This window comes from Ambystoma mexicanum, chromosome 4p (assembly GCF_040938575.1).
Source record: "Ambystoma mexicanum isolate Mex_15411 chromosome 4p, UKY_AmexF1_1, whole genome shotgun sequence".
In the NCBI taxonomy this organism is placed as follows: Eukaryota; Metazoa; Chordata; class Amphibia; order Caudata; family Ambystomatidae; genus Ambystoma; species Ambystoma mexicanum.
This window is the reverse complement of record NC_090927.1, coordinates 667804664-667826905: the sequence shown is the minus strand read 5'-3', so window position 1 is coordinate 667826905 and position 22242 is coordinate 667804664. Positions and strand designations below refer to the sequence as shown.

At 42.5% G+C, this 22242-nt stretch overlaps 1 protein-coding gene across 1 annotated transcript in view; it reads left to right on the top strand.

Annotated features, from left to right (window-relative positions):
- Nucleotides 1–22242, top strand: part of COL9A1 (collagen type IX alpha 1 chain) — a 334451-nt gene that overhangs the window by 219078 nt on the left and 93131 nt on the right. The window contains exons 13-21 of the mRNA XM_069606207.1: nt 9736–9759; nt 11523–11576; nt 13196–13249; nt 15213–15245; nt 15347–15403; nt 15777–15830; nt 16365–16418; nt 19109–19162; nt 22111–22164. Coding sequence (XP_069462308.1) covers nt 9736–9759; nt 11523–11576; nt 13196–13249; nt 15213–15245; nt 15347–15403; nt 15777–15830; nt 16365–16418; nt 19109–19162; nt 22111–22164 — 438 coding nt within the window. The remainder of the gene's footprint in view (nt 1–9735; nt 9760–11522; nt 11577–13195; nt 13250–15212; nt 15246–15346; nt 15404–15776; nt 15831–16364; nt 16419–19108; nt 19163–22110; nt 22165–22242) is intronic.

Below are 22242 nucleotides of genomic sequence, written 5' to 3'. Positions count from 1 at the left end.
TATTAGTGGGTAGGCAGTCTTTAGCAAACCCCTGAGACACTGTTGTGTAAGGAGTCTTTAGCAAACCCCCGAGACAGTGTTGTGTAGGGAGTCTTTAGCAAACCCTCCAGGCAGCGTTGTGTAGGGAGTCTTTCGCAAACCCTTGAGGTATTGTTGTGTAGGCAGTTTTTAGCAAACCCCTGAGACAGTGTTGTGTAGGGAGTCTTTAGCAAACCCTTCAGACAGTGTTGTGCAGGCATTCTTTAGCAAACCCTCCAGGCAGCGTTGTGTAGGGAGTCTTTCGCAAACTCTTGAGGTATTAGTGGGTAGGCAGTCTTTAGCAAACCCCTGAGACACTGTTGTGTAAGGAGTCTTTAGCAAACCCCTGAGACAGTGTTGTGTAGGGAGTCTTTAGCAAACCCTCCAGGCAGCGTTGTGTAGGGAGTCTTTCGCAAACCCTTGAGGTATTGTTGTGTAGGCAGTTTTTAGCAAACCCCTGAGACAGTGTTGTGTAGGGAGTCTTTAGCAAACCCTTCAGGCAGTGTTGTGATCACGTTGGACTTTGTCGGAAAGGCAATTGCTCTTATTGCCCCGTTTGTACTTTTGTAAAGGACAAAAATGACTCATGACTAGAAGCCTATCCGTGCACAAAAAGTGCGACCTGTTCCAAAACCATGGCAACGTCCCCAGCATGGGAATTGCAACCACAGGTGATGTGGTTTGTCAGAAGAGTGTACCTGTGTTCCAGGAGCCAGCAAGGCAGAGAGCGTCCACAGGTAGAGCTACTCAGGCCTTCACTTTGCTCTTCCTGGTGAGGAGGCAGAACACATCAAAAGTGCTCACATGACCTTTAAATGACTACACTGCCTTTAAATGTGCTTTAAACAAGTGCTTAGATCATTGGAAACTTTAAATGATACATTTGTAGTTATATAAACAGCCACACGGTATATAAAACGCCCACATAGGAATGAATGAGGAGTCAATACCAGCAAATCATTTCTACTAGAAAATATGCAACAACACTACAAACGATCTGTGTAACTAGAGAAATGGTTCTTTTGACACCATTGAATGTGAGAGAGAAGAGAGGTTTATATTTTCTAAGTTATCGATTCAAGGCGGCCCTCAATTAATTAACTTGGGCAGGGATGCGTGGCAGGCATTATGCGCCTCATTACTTGTCTCAAATGCTTCTTTTTGGACTCGATTTTTATGATTCCTATATTTGTAGTTTGTAAGGCGCACCTCACCCGTAGGTAACAGGGCGCAGGAATTAAGAGGATTGGACAGCTTAAGTTACAGAATACACATGGGTTACAGTGATGGGAGCATCGAACATTTAGGTCAAGACACCAAGGTATAGTTAACACGTGAATATACATAATTTACAATTTATAGATAAATCAAAACATAGAGGTGAGAAGATATGGGATTTATACACAATTTACAATAGGAGGCGCAGTGGATGTGGTTAAATATCTTGTTAGGTATCATGTTGCTTGATCCAGCGGATAGTATTGGATCTGAATTGTAGGTAGGGAAGGTCTTCCCTTAGCGGTGGTGGTAGGGATTTCCAGAATTGTGCTGCTTTCACAAGAAAGCTATTCCCTCCAGCCATGGTGCGTTTGAATCTAGGGACGGTGAGGAGATTTGCGTTGGCCCTTCTAAGGGGGAGGCGGGTGGTTGGTCTGGTAAACCGATTGGTCAGAGCATTTATGGGTCAAGGAGACCGATTTAAGGAAGATTTTGTGTAGAGAGCCAGTTGTACGATCTTCTCATCTCTGAGATGTGTGTTTTCCTCGGGAGGCTTAGGGCTGCTCTTGAGGCATTATTCTGCAGGATTTGGATTTTGTTTGTAATATATTTATTGCTGACTTTGTAAAGCGCATTGCAATAATCCAACTTGGATAGGATCAGTGCTCTGGCTATAGTGATGCAGTTGTTTGATGAGAGGAATGGTTTAGAAGCTCTAATAAGTTTACAGGTATACGATGTAGCAGAGGCCATGGCGTTAACTTGTTTTTTTAATGTAAGTGTAGAGTCTAAATAAAATCCTAAGGTTTTGACCTCCTTAGCTACGGTGATGATGTTGTTGTCTTTGACAAAAGAGGAATAGTTTTGGCCCAGTTTATTGAGGTTAGGTGTAGTGCCTAAAATGAGGAGTTCGGTCTTGTCCTCATTCAGGCATGGACCATGAGAGGCCATCCATGCCTGGATGATGAGGTACAAAGGCCAAATCCTTGTCGTAATCTCCTGTCAACGGGATGAGGATCTGAGTATCATCGGCATAGTTCGTGTAGGTGATACCCAGGCCATCTAGATCGTCGAAAAGGGGCTTTGTAAAGATGTTATACATATATTTGTGTTTGGGGTCGGAATTGCTCGGGGAAGCCAGAAATGGCGCCATCGTGACACCCTGGAAATTACTTTGGGTAAATCTAGGCCTTGGGACGTCATCTGAGGACCAGGCTGCTTTGAGGTGTACTTAGGGGCATTGGAACTGACCTACTGCATGTCTGCAGCCCCTCAGAAGGTTTGGCTTTCTGATGCTCTTCTTTCAAAAGAAGCCCTGAGAATGATCTGAGCAGATGCTGAAGACTACATTGTGCAGTGTTATCTTTTAGGATTGGCTGAGCACAGTTATGAAATGCCTTGTTCACCAGCCAGATAATTGGAATTAAAAGCATCAGTCAAAAGGCAAACGTCGCCATGCAGAACCCATGGAGCTGGTGTCGAATATTCCTAGATCTGACAACAAGCTTGTTGGCAGTGAGTTAGAGGAGAAAGTATGGTGAAAAACCTTAGGGAGGAGTAAACAAGCTCCAGATGCCATGTTTACTTGTGGAACATTCCAGTCCCACAAGGACACCGATGATCGCCCCTACATTTTTCAAAAACATCCAAGAGCCAAAGAAACTTATCCTAAATGATTCCTAACATGGTTTGATAGATGCCTGCTTGCATTATACTAGTCCATCAGGAGGTGCAATTAGGCAAATTGAGCCCAGTGCAGAGGATCATTTTCAAACCAGAAGAAAGGCTAATCCCTAAAATCCCAAACTAGGCCCCGAGTTGCCACCAACTGTGCATAGCCTCTCACGGCCTCCAGGATTAGGTGATGCTGTATTCCTCAATATTCCTCAATAGCGCTCGATAGGCTGATTTCAATGTCATACAACTCGGCAAAGACTCGTCTTTCACCGTTTCATTCCTTGAATCAGGTGCATTTCTTTCTGTCCCTAAACCTGAACTATGATTGTCACTTACTCTAACCAGGAGAGATAAAACCTTGTTGTTTCCATCCATTTTGCATGTCCAGTCACCACCCTCTTCCACAGGAAAGAACAAACCTGGCCTTGCTCCCTTCTTCACTGGAAGCACTGAACCCTTTCATTCAACCGTAAACTGATGCCTGGTTATATTCATATACCTACCCGCAAGCTCAAGAATTCCACCTCAAAGATGGTTAAAATCCTATCCATTGAAAGGGTGGGACCTTGACACTGAAGCCATTGTGCTGTTAAGGCCCCTCCAGACAAAGGCATTCTATTAAACAATGGAGATTGCGGGAGTATCATCTTAGGTGCTGCCCTTAGTTTAGCCCTTTCAAATTGCACCCAGTAGCACAGTCATTTTCTGACCAATCAGTGACTAAGCTGTATAGAAGTTGAATCTAAGACTGTTTTACCGGAGATTTACCAGCTGTAAATTGATGCCATGACTCTCTCAGTTTGGGCAGGTCAAGAGGTCACTGGCCTGTCAGAGAGAGGAGAGGGTAAGGCTCAAAGTGCGATACCAGATTATTCCCAATACATCACCTAAATTGTTTGTGAACAGATATGCACCAAAGCACCTGTAAGGTACTCTTGGCACACACTTTGGTAGCTTGGCTGAGATCAAGGCTTAACTTTGCAAGAGGTTATAAATGAGGCAAGAAACAATATACACAATTCAAGAGAGTTTACGTGGTAAAGAATGTAAAGTCCAGACAAAGAAATCTGCACACAAAAAACCCAACATCTATTTAATAGAATTTTACTAATTTACCAAATATGTATTCACACCATGGGAGGGGGTGTTAGACTACCAGAGTGCTCGGAAGATAGCTGTGTTCTCTGGTATAAGCATGCATTCTGAGCACTGGGTACAATCCTTCCTTACCAATTGCACGACCAGGTTCTTCTCACCCTCAGCATCAGCTGACCCTATCCCCATCTATTGCGGCATCCCACAAGGATAGTGCATATCGCCTAGCCTCTATAATATTTTTACCAAGCTCCTGTTTGACCATCTCGACAACTTGGGTGTCACATACACAAATTATGCTGACGACACTCAGGTTCTCATCACGCTTTCAGGATGCTACGAAGAGGACTCTAAACTGATTAATGGCTTATACCTGGAGATCCAGGTGTTTATGGCAGACCACAGTTTATGTCTTAATGATGAAAAAACGGGGCTGCTGATTGTTGTCTTTCAACTACGTCTAAACAAACTAGACACGCGTTATGCTTCCATCAACATTGATGGAAACTCGATCAAAGTGACCAAAGAAATTAAAACCTTAGGTGTACACTTGGACTCAACTCTCTCGCTAAAAAAACAAGTGAATGCCACTGCATCCTCCACAGCTTACACAAACATGCTGATCAATGCATGCAAGTCTTTCCTCTCGCCCAGTAGCTGCATCACCTTAGCCAGAGCACCAGTGCTCTCCAAAATTGACTACTGCAACACCCTTTTCCTAGGCACCTCTGAGCACAACCTGAACAAACTCCATGTTCTTCAGAACAATGTCTCAAGAGCGGCATTGAGTATTCCTCGATCCTCCTACATCTCCACTTTCAGACAGGACGCCCATTGGCTCCCAGTACGCGACAGAATAACCCTCAGATGTCTGGTCATCATCCATAAGTGTCTATCGACCAGAGCCCCCAAGTACTTGGCTGTTAAATTTAACTAACACCAATCAGACAGACAGGGACATCATTTCACCAAAATGCCAGGGGTAGCCTAAGTGACGTCACATGACCCTTGACCCCTGATGACATCACAGGATGTGATGTCATTTGACCCCACCCTGTGATATCGTGGAAAGGCCCACATTACCAAATCACTGTGAATGCAAGCAGACGTCCATGACCAAATGATAATGATGTGTTATTATATAGCACTTACGTTTAAGCGCCTTATTTAGAAAAAATATACACCCAATATCATCCAACCTGTGTTGGTTCTCATTTATCAACTTCAGAAGGATGAAAGGCAGAGTTGAGGCGTTTAAGAACAGACTAAATCAGTGACTCACCCCCTGAAGTGTGCCTGAAATAAACCTTTAACGAGTCTAGCAATTACTGTATAGAATTCCAGAAAGACACATTATTTGGTATTCCTATTCTTTCTTATTTAGGGTCACTGCTGAAAGTGTTAGACTTGTGGCACTCCTGTTCTTATTTTTCTTCTTTTTTTAAGGGGCCTGAACAAGAAAGCCACATAGTGCTGGCCACAGCCCAGGAGCGTGCATTAAAAAATAAAAAAAAAAAAACGTTTGTTTTCTATTTTGTTTTAGAGGTGGCAAGGGAGACCACAGAGGTCGCAAGGGAGACCTCAGAGGTCGCAGTTGCGACCTCTGGCGACCCCTAAATGACGTCCCTGCAGACAGACCAACCAGAACCCTGTACCCGCATTGCCTCTCCATACCCAAATTTAACTTTAAAAAAGTGGGTGGTTCTAGCTTCCCGGTCCTAGATGGCAAACTATGGAATGCCTTACCCCCTGAACCTTAGAATGGAACCATTGTTCTGGACCTTCAGAGCCAATATTAAGACAGGGCTCACCAACAAGAACTGCTTGACATCTGCTTAATACATCTCTTCTGTATCTCACTCTGTACTGTACCTCATTGTGTATCAACCTTGCGACCATCATGTAACCCTGGTCCTCTGCACTTAGGTTTTTTTTTCTGTCGTTGTCCCTGTCCACCATAAACATTTTTTGTAACCTGTTGAACTTGCTTTAAGTCTCTGGCGCCCAGTTACCTCGGGGTTTGGTGCGCTGTATAAATAAAGAAACTAAACTAAACTAAACTAAACCCTGATTGCTTATGCGACCACACCCGTCACTCCTATTACCATTATTCAGTTCCCCAAACCCACCCACTGCTCTCTGGACCCTGCAATCACCCTACGCATGTGCTAAAGGCTCTTTCCAAGCTTTAAAAAATGAAAGAGGAGAATTAACTGTCCATCAAGAAATCTGCCTCGAGTGAGGCTTCTTCGCAGAGCCGATTGAGAGCTAAATCACTCCTGGGGACTGGCAATTGTGATAGCTTAAGCACCATGCCACTACACGAGTGGCCCAGGATCACACACTTTTGTTAAATGATGAAGCTGGGATGGGAGCCCAGTCTGGCATTTTGGAATATGAAGACCATATTGGCTCTTTGATCACTTGATAAATAAAAGTATATTATTTGTGAATGTTTGACTTTAAAGAACCAAAATAATAACGCCCAGTTGTATAGCCCTGACTTGGAAAGTAAATAAATCACCTCGTAAATGAACATGACAATAATTCAAAAAAATCCACATTGAAACATGCTATTCAAAAGAAGCATGTTTGTAGCTTTATGTTCCCCATCACAAATTGAAGTCTATAAGTACCAAAATCCTAATTGATCTGAGCCTCACAAATCTCACCTGGGTTTTACTACTGTATTTTGAAGATGTCAATAAACCCGAGCAAAGAAACCGGGTGACAAGTTCATCTATGTATAGACATTATTTGATCTAGACTTGTAAATTGTCATACATAATGTGAAAACGAAAACGTGAACTTTTACAACAAAGCAAACCTCTTTTGTGCTAAATTAGCAGGCCTGATAATAAGATCTCTTGAGGCTTGTGACATTTGGTCGGCTTTCTCATCTATAGTGCCCCTTAAAATCAAATGGTCACATGAAAAGAAATAGCAGAATGGCACTAGAATATGAGAAGGCAAATGCTTTCACCAAAGACAGCACAGTACTGTACAGTGAGACTAAATGATCTGTCCAGGAGCACAGTGTTGACCAGTGGAAAAGCCGGGATAGAAGCATTTGAAGATTTTGTTTCCTTTCTCTCCATTTTGGTTACCTAACCACTTTCCTATACAGCCCTCATTTGACGGGACTGATCTCTAGAGCTGCATCACACTGATAATGTTAGATTTTATAAAGAGTGCTGTGTGTGGCATGTCCGTTGTCTTGTAGGACAGTAGCCATTCTTATCACCAAAGTTTGCATACCCAGGTTTATCATCCTGAGAGAGAGAGAGGAAAGCCCGAGTTGGTCTTGCCGGACTTTGGTACTGGGACCTGGTATGTGAACACAAGTATCTGCAACTAATGTGTAATACACCATGCTGGCTCCTTAACCAATGCGGCACTCAAATGTATCACAATGCATTTCAGCTTTGGTCATTGCACATGATCAATATATGTACCCCAAAGAATGGAGGAAATGCTACACAAGTTGTGCCATAGTGAATGAAAAAACAATATACTACAGTGAACACGGCATCAGAACTTGCTAGTCAACAATGCGTCACTAGGCTCAGAGCCTGGGCAGCACACTATACTTCATCATGGGTTCTATGTTCATTCATCAACAGTTTTTTTCGATGGGTGTTTTGCCGAATTTGTTTTCTCTGAAAAAACGAATTTAAAAAACTGTATTTATTTTTGGGGTGTTCCCCCCAAACCCTCTCCCATAATTATGTTACATGATTTCCTACCCCAACCCCTTATATACCCTTACCCACAACCCCCTATATTTTTCAATGTGTTTTTGCGAAAAACAGTATTTCTGCAAAAAACCCATCGGAATAAACACTGTCGATGAATGAACGTTGTACTGTATCATTACGTTATATGTGTAGCTAGGTAGGCCCCCAGCCTCTCCCACATCTCTGGCTAGCACTATGTGGAGTGTCACATTTTTGAATCTTTCATGTCCCACGTGTATCTTCCAATATGCCTTCATTCTCCATCCGGCTGAATCTGCTGAGTGACCATAGAAAGGGCACAACATGAGAGCATATCATTCGTGAATCTGTGCAAGCCAGTCTGTCATCTTCACAGATTATTTTATATCCCTTGCTCTTTGTTCATTTTTTAGATATTTTACACTGCAAAATAAAACAGCTCCATGCCTCGCCTCCTCTTTTTTGCTAGTAATGCCTCATTCAGCCCTCCTTCCTTTCTTGCTCCTTCTGTTTCTCATTTCTGGTATTCTTTCTCTCACGGGGATGAGGCTTTCTCATGTAGTTGGTACATTTAGACGTATCGTTAAAAGAGCCATTCAGTTCTGCCATTTTAACGTTTTGTTTAATAAGAGACTGGGGGCCTGATTCATGGAACATTTTCCTATGGGATTGCGCCATTATAAAACACTTCCATGAATCAGGCCCTGGGGGCCTGATTTAAAAAAGTGTTTTACAATGACATAATCTCATTGAAAAACGCTTTGTAAATCAGGCCCAGAGACTTAGGACTGTGGTTTGTTTGTATATTTTCCCAAAATGGCTCATTGCATCATTTTGATGTTGTTGTGTGATATTAACCATCCAATTGGGCCTCTTCACTGATTTGGTGAAAATTCAATTGGAATTACTGCCAAACCCCACTACAGTTACTGCCACTTCCTCCTGGAAATCTGCTGAGGTATTACAAGTGGTGGTATGGCAGTGCAATTCCCCATTTGTGAATTCCTTAGGACTCCATGGGGAAATTTACCTTGAGTGATAATTCTACTACAGTGAATCCAACTAGTTTTGGTGGTAAATCAGAAGATTTACCTCCATCTATACGTCAGAGGTAAATTCTCCATTCCATTTCCAAAGACAGATTTTGTTGGTGCGGGAAATTTGTGGTAATTCTGCTACCACTATTTGACCACCATATTTTTCTGTACCGCTGCCCTTGTAATAAAGATCACTATAAAAAAGAACCCGTACTCTGCACGGGTTCAGTATACAGACATGGAAACACACTCTTCAATTTTTGGAAATCAACGATTATGTAGGTCGATGTTCCGAGTCACTTATGGCTTGATGTGCGTTCTACCCAGAAGTAAACTGAACTGACAATAGGCGCATGTGGCTGGCTTACATATCCCGGACGAGATGTGGAGGGGAGGCAAGAGTTAAAGTGCTGCAGAATGATGGGACCTACTGTGCCCTCTCCCCACCTATCACCTCACCCTGGTGTGGTGCTGTGTGCTACGGTGCATTGCGGTGCAAATATCTCAGAAACGGTGCATCCTCGGGCCTTGAAATGTGTTTTTCAAAGGACACTTAAATTTTGTATCTCTTGTCGAGACGCTTAAAATGAGCGTTGACCGTTCCTTTTATTACCACATTGATGTTTTGCGGATTTCAGACAACCATAAAATCTGGGGAAAGGAGTGGGGTGTGCAAATGTCATGTAGCCAGTTATATTCCGAGGATCCTAACAAGTAAGTATACAAAATGTAGCGCAGATAGGTGGAACGGTATAGAGTTGCATAAGGAACACGCTAACAGACTTTCTGCTTTATATGTATACAAGATAGATTGTCTTTTTTGGTTTCATTCATCACTCACAAAGAACCGTTAACTATAGCTTTGTTTAGATCAATGGTGTGTATTTGGTGGTTGTGCACACTCCAGTCATGATATGTTGAGCATGTTACTATGTTATTTACTTAAAATGTTGTCTTCTCTTTTTTTGTTTCAGGGAAGTGGAAACCCAGGACCACCTGTAAGTAGACTAATTTGAAAAATACATTAACCTCACAGAGACATGTTGACAAAGACACCATAAATTCATCATCTCAAAAACACATTGATCTTTATACAAATTCTTCATTAAACTAAGTCTTTGGGAACAAATATAATAAATTGCCATTGCTGTAACCTTTGTTATAAGACATTTGTGATGTGTCCCCTTTCCTTTTTGTGTGAAATCTGATAGACAACACGAGCAAAACTCAAGTTGTCTAAGCTGTCACCAGGAACTCTGAGGTGGTATCAACACCCTTGTAGAATGTTACCCATCTCTAATTGTATATAGTGTTTGCATCTCTGGGCTCCTTTCCATCCACTGTGCTGTCCCCAATGATCAGCAATGCAGAGGGTGTGCAGGGGAGGCATGAAACTGTATGAAATATCCACACACACATCAGGTTCCCTCTCGCCTCACCACACAGCAACTCAAAAACTCAAGACGAAATCCTGGCAGACATCTCCCTGCTGTGATGTTATGGTAGTTGACTATGAGTTCCACAGACCTCTGCCTTAGGGACACAACACGTAGATGCAGCATTCCGAAAGGAAAATAATTGCTTCCTTTAGAGACCACACATAACACAATTGGAACATAAGCGACTCTTCCATTTTCTATTTACATTGACCCATGCAATAGTTCGTGCCTTTAAAACAAGTCTTACATTCCGCACTCATCACAACCAAAGACTATCGCCCGTATGGAGAGGGGGAAGTCTAAGAACCTACAATGTCTGTTATTCTTTAATTATCTCGAACCAATATCCCAATATACAAATATGGTAAGACACGAGTAACATTGTACATGCTTACACATTGCCCATTCACATATATTGGAGACATACAGCAAGTGCTTGTTCATGCAAGAAATTGCTACGTCGTGTCTTCCGTGTTGTTCTCAAACCAGAATAACATTGCACGCATTTATTTGGGCTAAATTATGTACAGTGAAACAACAACCACGCACCGCAATCTGCTGAGAGTAAAATGTGACGCCTTTGTTTCTCTAGTGTTATTTGATTAGTTGGATAGTGCGATGTGACACACTGGTTAAGTTACGGATGTGCAATCCTGGAGACCCGAGATCTAACCTTGGCTCTCAGAATTAACCACAGTTTGTAATATTTTGAGCAATTAAAGTATTTCCCTGTGTCTCAATTCCAATATATGTCAAAAATAAGAGAAGTTGGAAGCATACTTAAATCATAACAGCACACAGTGACCGGTTTTTCCAAACTGAAGCTACCAATAGCAGCACATCAAAACTCTCTTGCGCGTTTCCCTCTCAATCCCACTAAATAACTACCCATCCCAACTCCCTTCATTTTCAGATCCGCCTTCGCGCCTGGCGACCATGAAAAATGGCAGCGATGCGCGGTACAAGTCAACATAACATAACATACTTAACGTTACTTTTTATCGTTCTGCTCGATTTGCAATACAAATCAGCCAATCACTGAGAATAGACGAGGAACTCTCCTTATGCATATGTTTAATTGAAGCTCAGCACCCGTACATACTCAATTTCTTGCCTTCTCATTTTATGTATTCCAAATCCAGTAAAGGGTATGCTATACAAAACCAATCTATTACTTAAAAAGGAAACGATGGGGCATTCATATGTCTAGTGAACACATCTCTGTGTATTATAAAATTGCTGGCAATTGTTTTCTAAATGCTTCCATGGAAAAAAAACATGTACAATACTTATGTAAATTGTATTTCTTGTGACTGCTGTAGGGCCCTGGTGGCTCGTCTGGACTTCCTGGAGAACTTGGACGCTTAGGACCTCTGGTTAGTACTTTCCTCTAATATTTCATGGATGTCTCATTGTAACTAATATCACCTTATGACAATTGTTTTCTTAATCATAAATATTTTGCAATTTTACTTGCAAAAAGAAAATACATGCTTTTTGTAGTTTAAATAGTTGAAAAATAGACAAGGCAAGAAGTCTGCACTTCGATCCTTACTGTTCGTAGAGCTTTTCACTTAGACAGGTAAAAAGAACCTCTGGTTTTGACATGTAAATGTAAACATTCTGCTTTCTTAAATATTCACGTGATAAGGAGATTTTTCCTGAGCATCCAGGATAATTTTTCCTTACAAGCATGAGTGTGGGGCGTGGTTAAAGGAGGCACACAAGAAATGTGCGCAGTGAGTACAGATGGGAAACCACAGATCAATGCACCGTCTAGTCACCTGTAACCCCCCCCCCAGGATCCATCATACCGCCAATCATCTTTAGTCACGGCACAGAGCCTCTAGAAGCTTTCCTTGATGATCCAATATGCCATAGGATTATTATGCTGATGACACAGACCTATAAGTACAATTCAGCTGTATCAGAGATATTTCACGGTTACCAGACATTTGGTCGAAAAAAAATGGTTGACAGGACAATTGGTCGAAACCATTTGGTCGAAAACCAAATGGTTGAATTTTTAGTATTTTTAATTTTTCCTTTTTTTTTTTTTTTGGGGGGGGTCCCCCCCCAACCCCTTTTTTTTTCTAAAAAACCCTTTTTTTCCCTAAACAAAAACCTAAAAAATATATATATAAATAAAAAAAAAAATTCGACCTTTTGGTTTTCGACCAAATTCTGTCGACCAAATGTCCGGACACCATATTTCACGGCTTAAACATTGCCTTACTCTCAGCCAGTCCTCAATGCAAGTGCATATCTCAATCTCATGTTCACAAAAACCCAGTGTGTGTTCATCGGTAAGCCATCCATTCAAACACTCACCCGATCGTGGCTAGAAAACCTGAACCGCAAAGAATTCATACCAAAGCTCCAAATCCCTTGGTTACTCTATCGATTGTCACCGCTTGTTCAAAGTTGACTTTGCTAAAGAGGCCCATTCAGCCTAACCAGCTAGCTCTAGTGTGCAAGATCAAGACCCAAAAAGCGTAATGCTGCCTTTTGCTCTGCACATTTGCACTCCGCCGTGAAAATGATGAAGATTTGGCATAGGGGACCTGGCTAAGCCTGAGTGCAAACATGCCAAGTCCCCGCCATGAAATTATGAATAGGAGGAACATGAGCTCCAATGTGTTTTAAATGGGAAGACCAACATTTCCCATGTTACAGACCTTCTCACAATCCTTTGCAACATGTCCAGCCGTATGGAGTAAAGTACCAGTTCTTGTTAGATTCAGCCTGCGGTTTTAATCGGTGTAACATGGATTGACCACCTTCCTATCTCACTCAGTTCTGTTACGTTATATTTGTGACATATGCTATCCTTTTTTTGACAACAATGAACATGTATTAAGTAATTTGATATCTTTATTGTTATTTTTAAATTATTGCACAATACCCAGAAGCACTTGTGCCATGATCCTGCTATACAAACTCAAATAAAGCTGTAATCAGGTTTTGGTAATTTAAAATATTCTTATACTTTAAGGGCGATGTTGGCGGAAGAGGACCACCTGGCCCACCTGGCCCTCCAGGACCAAGAGTAAGTGACCTTAACTGAACTTAATGTTTAATGTCCTTTGTCAAAACCTATTGCGTCCAGCGTCTGTACTTACAAGGTTCTGGCGGCCACTTCTGAGCTACTATTCATTTATAAAGTCATGAGCACATTTCCCCCAGGCTACCTTACTGCAGAACGTATGTCTTATGCGTGAGCACCTGGATAGACATCATGAAATATTGCCAGCCTGGCTCAGAGTCAAGGCTAGTTATGGTTGAAGCAGATCAACTTGAAGAGCTGAATAATTAAAAACTAATTTCATTTAAAAGATAGAATGACCTTTGATGCTTATGTATTGTCTTCTACCGTCTGAAAATTATATTCTGCTCTCAATAATGTCTATGGCAGTCACATGTTGATATAATGCAACCACATTTGACCGTTCGGTCCTTGCAACAGTCTGCCGATAATGTATTCAATGGCATTAAATGAATTAGCCTTAATCGAACACATACCAAAGCGGTACATGAACACATTATAATAGTTGTGTGCTTCATCATAAGCACATGGCTAACCAGGCTTTAAAAAATACCCATTTTGCATACTCAACACTAATTAAAACATATCGAATACGATTTAAGGGGGTCATGGTATTTTTGCTACTTTTTGTCTGCAGAGGTTTTAGTGAAAATATGTCCCCAGTAAATAAGGTCTGTTGTAGTGGAAACACCAATGTAGGCCTAACATAGTGCAGAAACAGCAATCACAAACATTTATAAAAATTTGAAAGGACACATTTGACATTGAAACTGACATGCGCAGTGACATTGATTGCTAGCTGTCGCTTCAGTATACAGTTTGCATGCAATGTTGATTCAATGCGTAACCAACATCGGGTGATCCAATCACGCGGACAGGTTAGTTACCTTTACTATTTACGAAATCTCGAGAAGCCAACCACCTCTGAATGTCCTGGCGCCTGCAGGTTTTCAGTGCAATCCAGTACATGGCAAGGAGGGTTTGTGAAGTGCACAATGTATGATAAGCAACACTTGGGGAGGAGGTCTTTTAGTGCTTGACTGGTTTCTATAACAGTGCAGCAATCTGGATTGGGGGAGTTACAGATCCTGGGGCACAGGCAGGCATGTATTGGATTAGAATAGTTAATTCCTGCATCTTGGGGTATCCAGCCTTGCAAGACCATGGCAGGCTAAACGTGTTGTGGAATCATCAGTGAGTTGGGTGGATTATTTGCCATGAAGGCTATTTGTATAATGCTGGTTTTCAGTAAGATGCAGGTTTGCAGGAGGTGCCAGTGTATGTTGTCTAGCGTGGGGGTGAAGGGGTTGAAGGGGTTGGTATGATCATATTTTTGTTTTCTTAATAGGATGTGCTTCTCCACGCAGTGCTGCTTACAGGGGGAAGGGGATCTGGAAAGAGAGTAATTAAGGAGGCCTGTTGGAGGGTATCGCATTCTTTTGCAGACGCTTGTTTTTTCAAAGTACTTTTCTACAAAGAAATTCCTTTGAAAAAACTCATTAAAATATAGAGGGGGGTAAGGAGTTTAATGGGTTGAGCAGGGTGTTGGTGCAGGGTTAAATATAGGGAGTATGTATAAGTATAGGGAAAGGGGAAACTTGGCCTCCCCGCAAAATTAAAAAAAAATAAATGTCACGTTTTTTTACCAAGTAATTTCTTCCAATAAAATGACTTCAAAGAAGCGGGTGTGGGTGAATATTGTGGACTGGAAGTTGGACTTGGCTGGAAAGGTGCGATTTTGTGGAGTAGGCTGAGTTGGAACTGGGATGTGGGTACTCTTTTGGCTATGTGGGATTTTAGTGTACTACGATGGTCACTGTGGAAGATGAGGGGTTTGGCAGTGGAAGGGAGGATGGGAGAGAAGCATTCAAGGTACTTGCAGGTGATCAATTAGCACATGCTTTTCCCCTTCCTTTGTGAGATGTTAAAACTGAATCTCTGCACATTGTACCCTCTTCTGTTTTAGGGAACTGTTGCCCTCCATGAAGGCGACCCTCTGGTGAGTCTGCTCTTTGATTTTCTCTAAAGGATTGGAATACAATGGGATGCACATGTTTTCTAAATAGTGTACATTCTGACTTCATGCCTCTTTGCTTTCAGTGTCCCAATGCCTGTCCTCCTGCCCGTTCCGGGTATCCCGGCCTACCAGGGATGAAGGTGAGAAAAGGCCCTGCTTGTGCAAGGACGCAGAGCAAAGGACACACCTTTCGCTAATAGGACTATCATTGGGGATAATGCTGAGTTGGGACTCAGAGCAGGTGCTCCCGGGTGTCAAGTGTGGTACTTCTCCCTGGCAAAGCCGACATCTTTTCTGATCCTCTTTCTAGAAAGGAATCTCTTAAAATATTCTATTGTTAAGCGCTGGCGTTCAAAGCCTCCAGCAGATTATTATTAACGTGTGAGCTATGAGCAGCGGAAGAGGAGATGATTCCCTAAGAGCGGAATAGGGCTTTATACTAGAAGCTCGCGGCGAACGTGCACCGGAACCAATGTCTCATCAATCTTTCTTTTAATTGGTTGACTTCTCTAGGGCCACAAAGGTGCAAAGGGAGACGCTGGTGAACCAGGAAAACAAGGTCACAAGGTAAGAAGGCGTTTTTCTTTATCAAGCAGAGTAAGCGTGGTGGCCTAATTGGAAATATTTGGCAGCATCAAATGTCCGCAGGCGTTTTACCTGAATCCAAAGAACTGAGAACTCCAATATGATTGGTTCTGTTCCTTAGAAAGTGCTCCTTTCACCGAGGAATATTAAGTCAGACATGTTGCCCCCCCCCTCCTCTGCATTTGCCACTCTGCAGCTTTCACATGTAAAGCATGCTCGACTGGAGTCATTGTTATGGAGTCACAAGACCAGGGGTGGACTGGCCTATAGGGAACTCTGGAGAGCTCCCGGTAGGCCTCTGCACACTGGGCCACGTTTGTGTGGTATTTCCAAATGTTCCCATAGGAAAAGGGTTGGTCTTGCTGAAAATGTGTAATATGGGGCCACTTTAAACATGAAACCTGATGACTTGAGCTTGTAGTAGTCATTGGCTGTATGAATCAGTCCGGTTGTGTCTCCTCCGATGCGCAGTGTGTTTTGGATTTCATCAAATTTTTGACCAATGTGCATTTTCAGGGTGAAGAGGGCGATCAGGGCGGCCTCGGAGACGTTGGGACCCAAGGCTCACAGGTAAAGTATTTCTTCTCTCTCTCTCAATCGCTCGCTTTAACTGCTTTTTATGCCTGCACTCCTTTGAAGCCAATATGGTTATGGAACCATTTCCTTAGGCCGGCATTAAAAAGAAATTAATAATAATAAGCCTGTCTCTGAAATATTGTTAAATTCGAAATAAACAATCTTGACAGGTTCATTTGTTTGATTATGAGCATTTCAGAATCCCAGAAAATGTGCTTACTAGAATTCACGTATTTTCGATCATTTAAGAGAGCCCAGGTTTGTCAGAGCAAGAAGAATGTCTTGGAAACAGGTGCGGGTGCTAGTTGTAATTACCCATTGGTGCCAAGCAGAAGAGTAAGGTACCTGATGAGTACTGAGTGGGTCGCTCTCTTCTAGGTATTCATACATTGAAGCACTTTTTTAATCTCTTTATATGTGTGGGGAGTTTTGATTTTCGTTTAGTTTATGTGTATTTAATAATACTGGTCCGGGAGGATAGCTCAGGGGAAACCTTTGCGCCTTGGAAAAAAGCTGACAGGAGCAACACAGGTTCGATCCCCGCGCACGCACTTAGAAACCTCTGGGTATTAAGTGCATTATAAATAAGCAACTACAATTACATCCCCATTTCTCCAACTGGAGGGTCTACCGCAGCTTCATAGAAATTAACTCTTGGGTTGGGGCATCCCGTGACCCCCCCCCCACGCCCCTTTAGCTGAAAGAGTCAGGACTTTAGGCAACATGATGTACTTGGTTCTTCCGCTTAAGGAAGGTGGGAGCACATGGCAGGATTTAGGGTCAAGTCCCTTTAAAGCACGGCCCCCTGCCTGCCACTTTAATAGCTTTCCTGTTAATAAGTGTAGTAGGCTGACTCTGAGTTTGTGCACACTTAAAATGTCACTGATTGTCTGGTGCCCAAATACGTGAACATCATTCCTTACTTTTATGAGGGATTGCAAGGAGGTCAGAAACAGAGAAGGGAGCTCCCATCACTAAGCAGGTGGCAGCCTGTTGCACTCTCTAAAGCAATGCTATCAGATTATTGGGAAGAACAGAGGCGTTTACAATTGGTAGCAGCGGCCTGTATGATAGAAACTGTGCATTGGGGGAAATTCAGTTATGCATGGTCTTAGCACTGGGCTAGACCTCGCTGTAGAGCAACACACGGATTCTCTCAATGCATGTTTATGTACCAAGTCTTTTCTCCCCTAATCCTAATAGGGCAGGTCATTAGATTTAATACACTGAAAGAATAGGCATTCTCACTAGAGCAGTTTTTTCCCTAGATCTAATGCCCTGCAAAGCTACACTTGCACCAGTGACAAGCTTCTGAAATGAGGCTCCATATGTTCTAAAGCCACGTATGATAACATTCGCTTGACTGTTCAAAAACAATAAAAGATTATAAACACCCAACACCGTGAATTTGGGAGGTTGACGCAGGGTAACAAGAAATAAGTAACTCAGTGGGCTTTACTGGTGGGCTATTCTGTGGGACGTTAGTAGGGGCTGTGCATCCATCTTTCAGAGTTCGGACTCTCTGCCCCTGTGTAACTGAGTGCATGCTGCTCTTGGGGTCACTGGCCCCTTCCCATGATCCCATTCCCTAAACTGTGCACCGCTGCTGCTCCCCCACTCCACACCGATGGTCCCTTGTGTATCCTCAAGGTGATCTATGAGTCCATGGACTGGCAGGAGAGTCAGTCAACAGAGTGAAGAGGATGAAGGTCAACTACTGTAGAAAGGGCACAAGTGATCAGGCCAACCCGCTCCTCTGCTCAATGGATGGCACCACTTCTCATTTCCCACCATTGCCACTAGACATCACCAGGATGCTATCATTAGTATGCATGGTCAGCAAATGTTATTTGACATTCTAGTCAAGGTACTCAAGAACAGAACCCAACATTGCTGCCCTTCCAAGCAGATGATTAGTTAGTATATGGTTAATATTCAATGATGGCTATATTTTTCCATATTGAAAGAAGATCCAACTCCTTTTACACATATACTTGATGTTTCTCACATTGCCCCTGGGCCTGGGGTCAAATCTAGCTGCCAAAGTTATCTGGTAGGTGTCTTATCGATACGCTCAAGGGTTTTGGTCTTCTGAGTGCAGTTCCTAGTGGGAAGGGGACAACCTCATTCAATGCCAGCATCCTGTGGTCCCACGTTGCCTTTATTGGCTCTGGGAAACCATGCATGGATGACTGCGTGTGGATTATGAGCAAATGCTGTATCTATGTGGCGTGGCGGCAGCAGAGCAGTGCTCTAAGGCATTGATGGGATTTGGGGCTATCTTATGTGTTAGATGAAACCATTGTGCCTGACCTGGGATTACATGATCAAAGACTTCCAACTTGTGTCTAGCAAAATACATGGGCTGTAAAGGTTCACCCAAAAATTCCAGACCTTAACCATCAGACCAGTATACATTTTAGGGTATGCAAGTTACCACAGTGTTGTGCACATCCTTTAAGAAATAGTTTTCAAGATAAAATTTTTCTTTATGCTTTACATTCATCCACCCCCCTCTTTCAGGAAGTGGCGTGGCCGTGTTTGGACCGCATGCTTGCATTCGTGAAATCACGCTCCCATGTTCGCGAAACTCAACCTTCCTGTTTGGTCTTTGGGGAAAATGTATGGTCGAAAATGACTTTGTGTGGTGTATAGTTTCACAGTGTTTGTCTTTCATGTTTTAGGGTACTCAAGGTTTAAGAGGCATCACTGGTGTCACAGGACCAAAGGGTGGCAAAGTAAGTTCTTTTTATATTGGCTTCACATTATATTGACAATAATGACCCTCAAAGCATATCATCAACATTGTTTAAGCTATCAAAATGTAAAGGCAATGATGCAGCACCTAAACACATGAATGAAACTAGGCTTTTATAATCAACTATTACCCCCCGCCCCCACCTACTGTCTTCCGGAAGTATTACCATTTTATGTTTATTGACATGCACATTTTCTCTGGGGCTTTGACACATATGTGCAAGAGAAAGTTATATCAAGCATACTAGTTGAGGGTTATTTGCACCCCGGGAAGGGCGCTTAGCCAATCAGGTGGTTGGAAAAGTGGGTGAGAAGATGCAGTATACTGCCTTCCGAGGCCCTTATCCGTGTGCCGCTATCTTGATTGCGAGGAGGCAACCGGGAGCTGCTCCCAGTTGCATCCCCACACCGCCACTCTCCCCGCACCCCCAAGGCATTCTGCACCCTTCCTCTATCCCACTCCCTGCCTACGCACCTACCTGCTGGACCAGAGCTTCCTGCTCTGGTCCCGGCGATACCTCCTAGTCCTTGCGGCCCGCCAAAGAAATAGAAAAGGGACTATGGCCTTTTCCATTTACTATGTCGGGGACTAATTTTCTTTTTGTACATGGGGTATTGTATTTGGTCAATACACGTGGAGCCATTCTCTCATGAAAACATATAAATCTATTCACCCCTGGGCTGTGCCTGGGGTGTGAATATATTTATATATTTTCATGAGAGAATGGCTCCACGTGTTTTGCCCAATCACAATACCCCATGAATAAAAGGACTTTTATAATACTCTGAAGAGGATGGGTTTAATGAGGTGATTGCAGGCCTATACGCCCCCCGACAAAGGGGTGATAGCTAATCACTGATTATGACTTTGCAGCGGGCATTGGCTGTTGTTGAATTAAAAATGTTATTTGGAGTATTTGAGACGGCTGTTTTCTAAAAGTTAATTTTTTATCAATAAAAAGCTTTTGAGTTTTTCAAAGGGGCGTTGGGATGTTCAGGCTCTGTTTTACAGACGGGTCATTTTGAGAGCATTGTAGGCTGCAGAGCATGATTTATTTGCAATTATTAGCTGTCAAATTTTATAAGGGTGGGAGCTCCTGGAAGATACATTAGTTGAATGCATAAAATCCTAGCAAGAGTTGCTCTTTGTCTTGTGAAGTGTTTGATTTTCTCCACTTGGTCTTCATTGTAGTCACATGACCTGTAGCTCAGCCGGTCTCCAGAGACCTATTTCTAGAGTTCTTTGTAATGATGGAAAGCTGTCTACCATATTGGGGATAGCAAAGCAGGCCCCAGATTATGTAAATTCCGCCCTTGGGCAAAGAATTGCACCAAATGAATGTAGCGCTAACCTTGCTGCTCGCATACTAGCTAATGGGGCAAGCAGGTTTTCCCCAGTCTGTAATTTCTAAACTTTTTTGCACCACGGCCTACCTGAATCAGATTGGTTTCGCTATGTTTGCTGTGTAAAACAAACACAAATAGTAATCACATTTTTTTAATGTTACACAGCAAACAGTTATGATATTATATCAAATTGCATTCATAACGCGCCTATACAGAAGTGTTTCAAGCCGCGTTCAAATACTACCTGATCTGTTTTGCACCTAGTGCAAACGCTTTAGATAATACAGACTGGGACACATCCCATTGGCTGCATTCCCTATTACACAAGCTGCAAAAGCTGTGATAAATGCATTTTCTAAATAGTCTGCACCGGTGCAAAGTAAGATAATCGGACCCATATTGTGATTTGATGATCAGTTGCTTGAATTTGATATTGAAATGCGGCTGGGACTTAAGTGAGTCGAGGAATTATTGTGTGTACTTGTGACTGGCTAAGGCAATATTCCCGATATTGGTAGTGTTATTAAAGAGCTTGAGGGAGAATGGCGGGGGCCCCTGGTACCTGCATGCTTTGTACTGTGGAGGGTGTTGGTCTATGGATATAACTCTGCACAAGGTGATGTCAAGGGTGTGATCTGATTGGTGGGTAAAGTCTGCACGTTTAGCTCTATATAGGCAGTGACGCCAAGACACATAACATTTGCAACAGTGAAACTCTGTGTAGAAAGTCGAATAGTTTAGAAGCTGTTTTACGCTTTTGCTCACCTCTATTGCTTGCACTTTGCCAATGTTGAGATTTTTAACGGGCAACGAGTGCTTTCCTACGAAATTAAATGTGCTTTTAATTGTGTAATTCAAACAAGTCATTAGCTTCACTGATCTGCTCTGTAGCAGTTCCTTGAGTTTATCATTATTATTAATATTATTTATATATTTAAACAAATAAATGAACATAAATACATATTATTATTATTATTATGACTAACCCCCTATCGGAGCCTCTAGTACACAGCTGGTTGGTCCTATCTAATCCTATATGATCGGTGTTTCTGTTGCGGATTAAATCTTGCCACGCTTGAAGTACATTTTCTCATTTTCCTAACTAATCTTTGGAATAATAAGTTTGCACTTATTTCATGGTTAAATATAAAAGTGTCCAGCACAATAAATGCCTGCACTATGCATGCTAAGCTGAAAATGCCTTTGTTTGTCCCCCGTGTTATATAATTCCTACTTGCATCAGCTGCTTCAATATAATATTACAAAACAATCACATTTAAGAAAAGCCATAACAAGGCTGGTCCTGAATAAAAGGTTGCCGGAAGGCCATTTGGGTTGTGCGGCTCGTACCGTCAATGTACAGCAACCCACTGGGCTGCATAACTCCTTATGTCCTGGATGCGTCTGACATGTCATGCTCACCTGCATTACAGTGACATCTGAAGGATATTCTCCATTATATCTGCAGATGCATCCTTGTGCACGCACTAGCCAATACCCACTGTGTTCTAGGTAGCTAGGTAAGTACATGCGCTCTTGTTTTGGAAATTGTACCCATTGTAAATGTCCCTCTGTCTTGCAGGGTGCCCGTGGACTGGACGGGGAACCTGGCCCACAGGGCATTGCTGGAGCAACTGTAAGTACTGCTGAGTGGGTTATTTTGCAAGGCATTTTAAGCACCCTATATAATTAACATTAAGCAAGCACTTTCTGG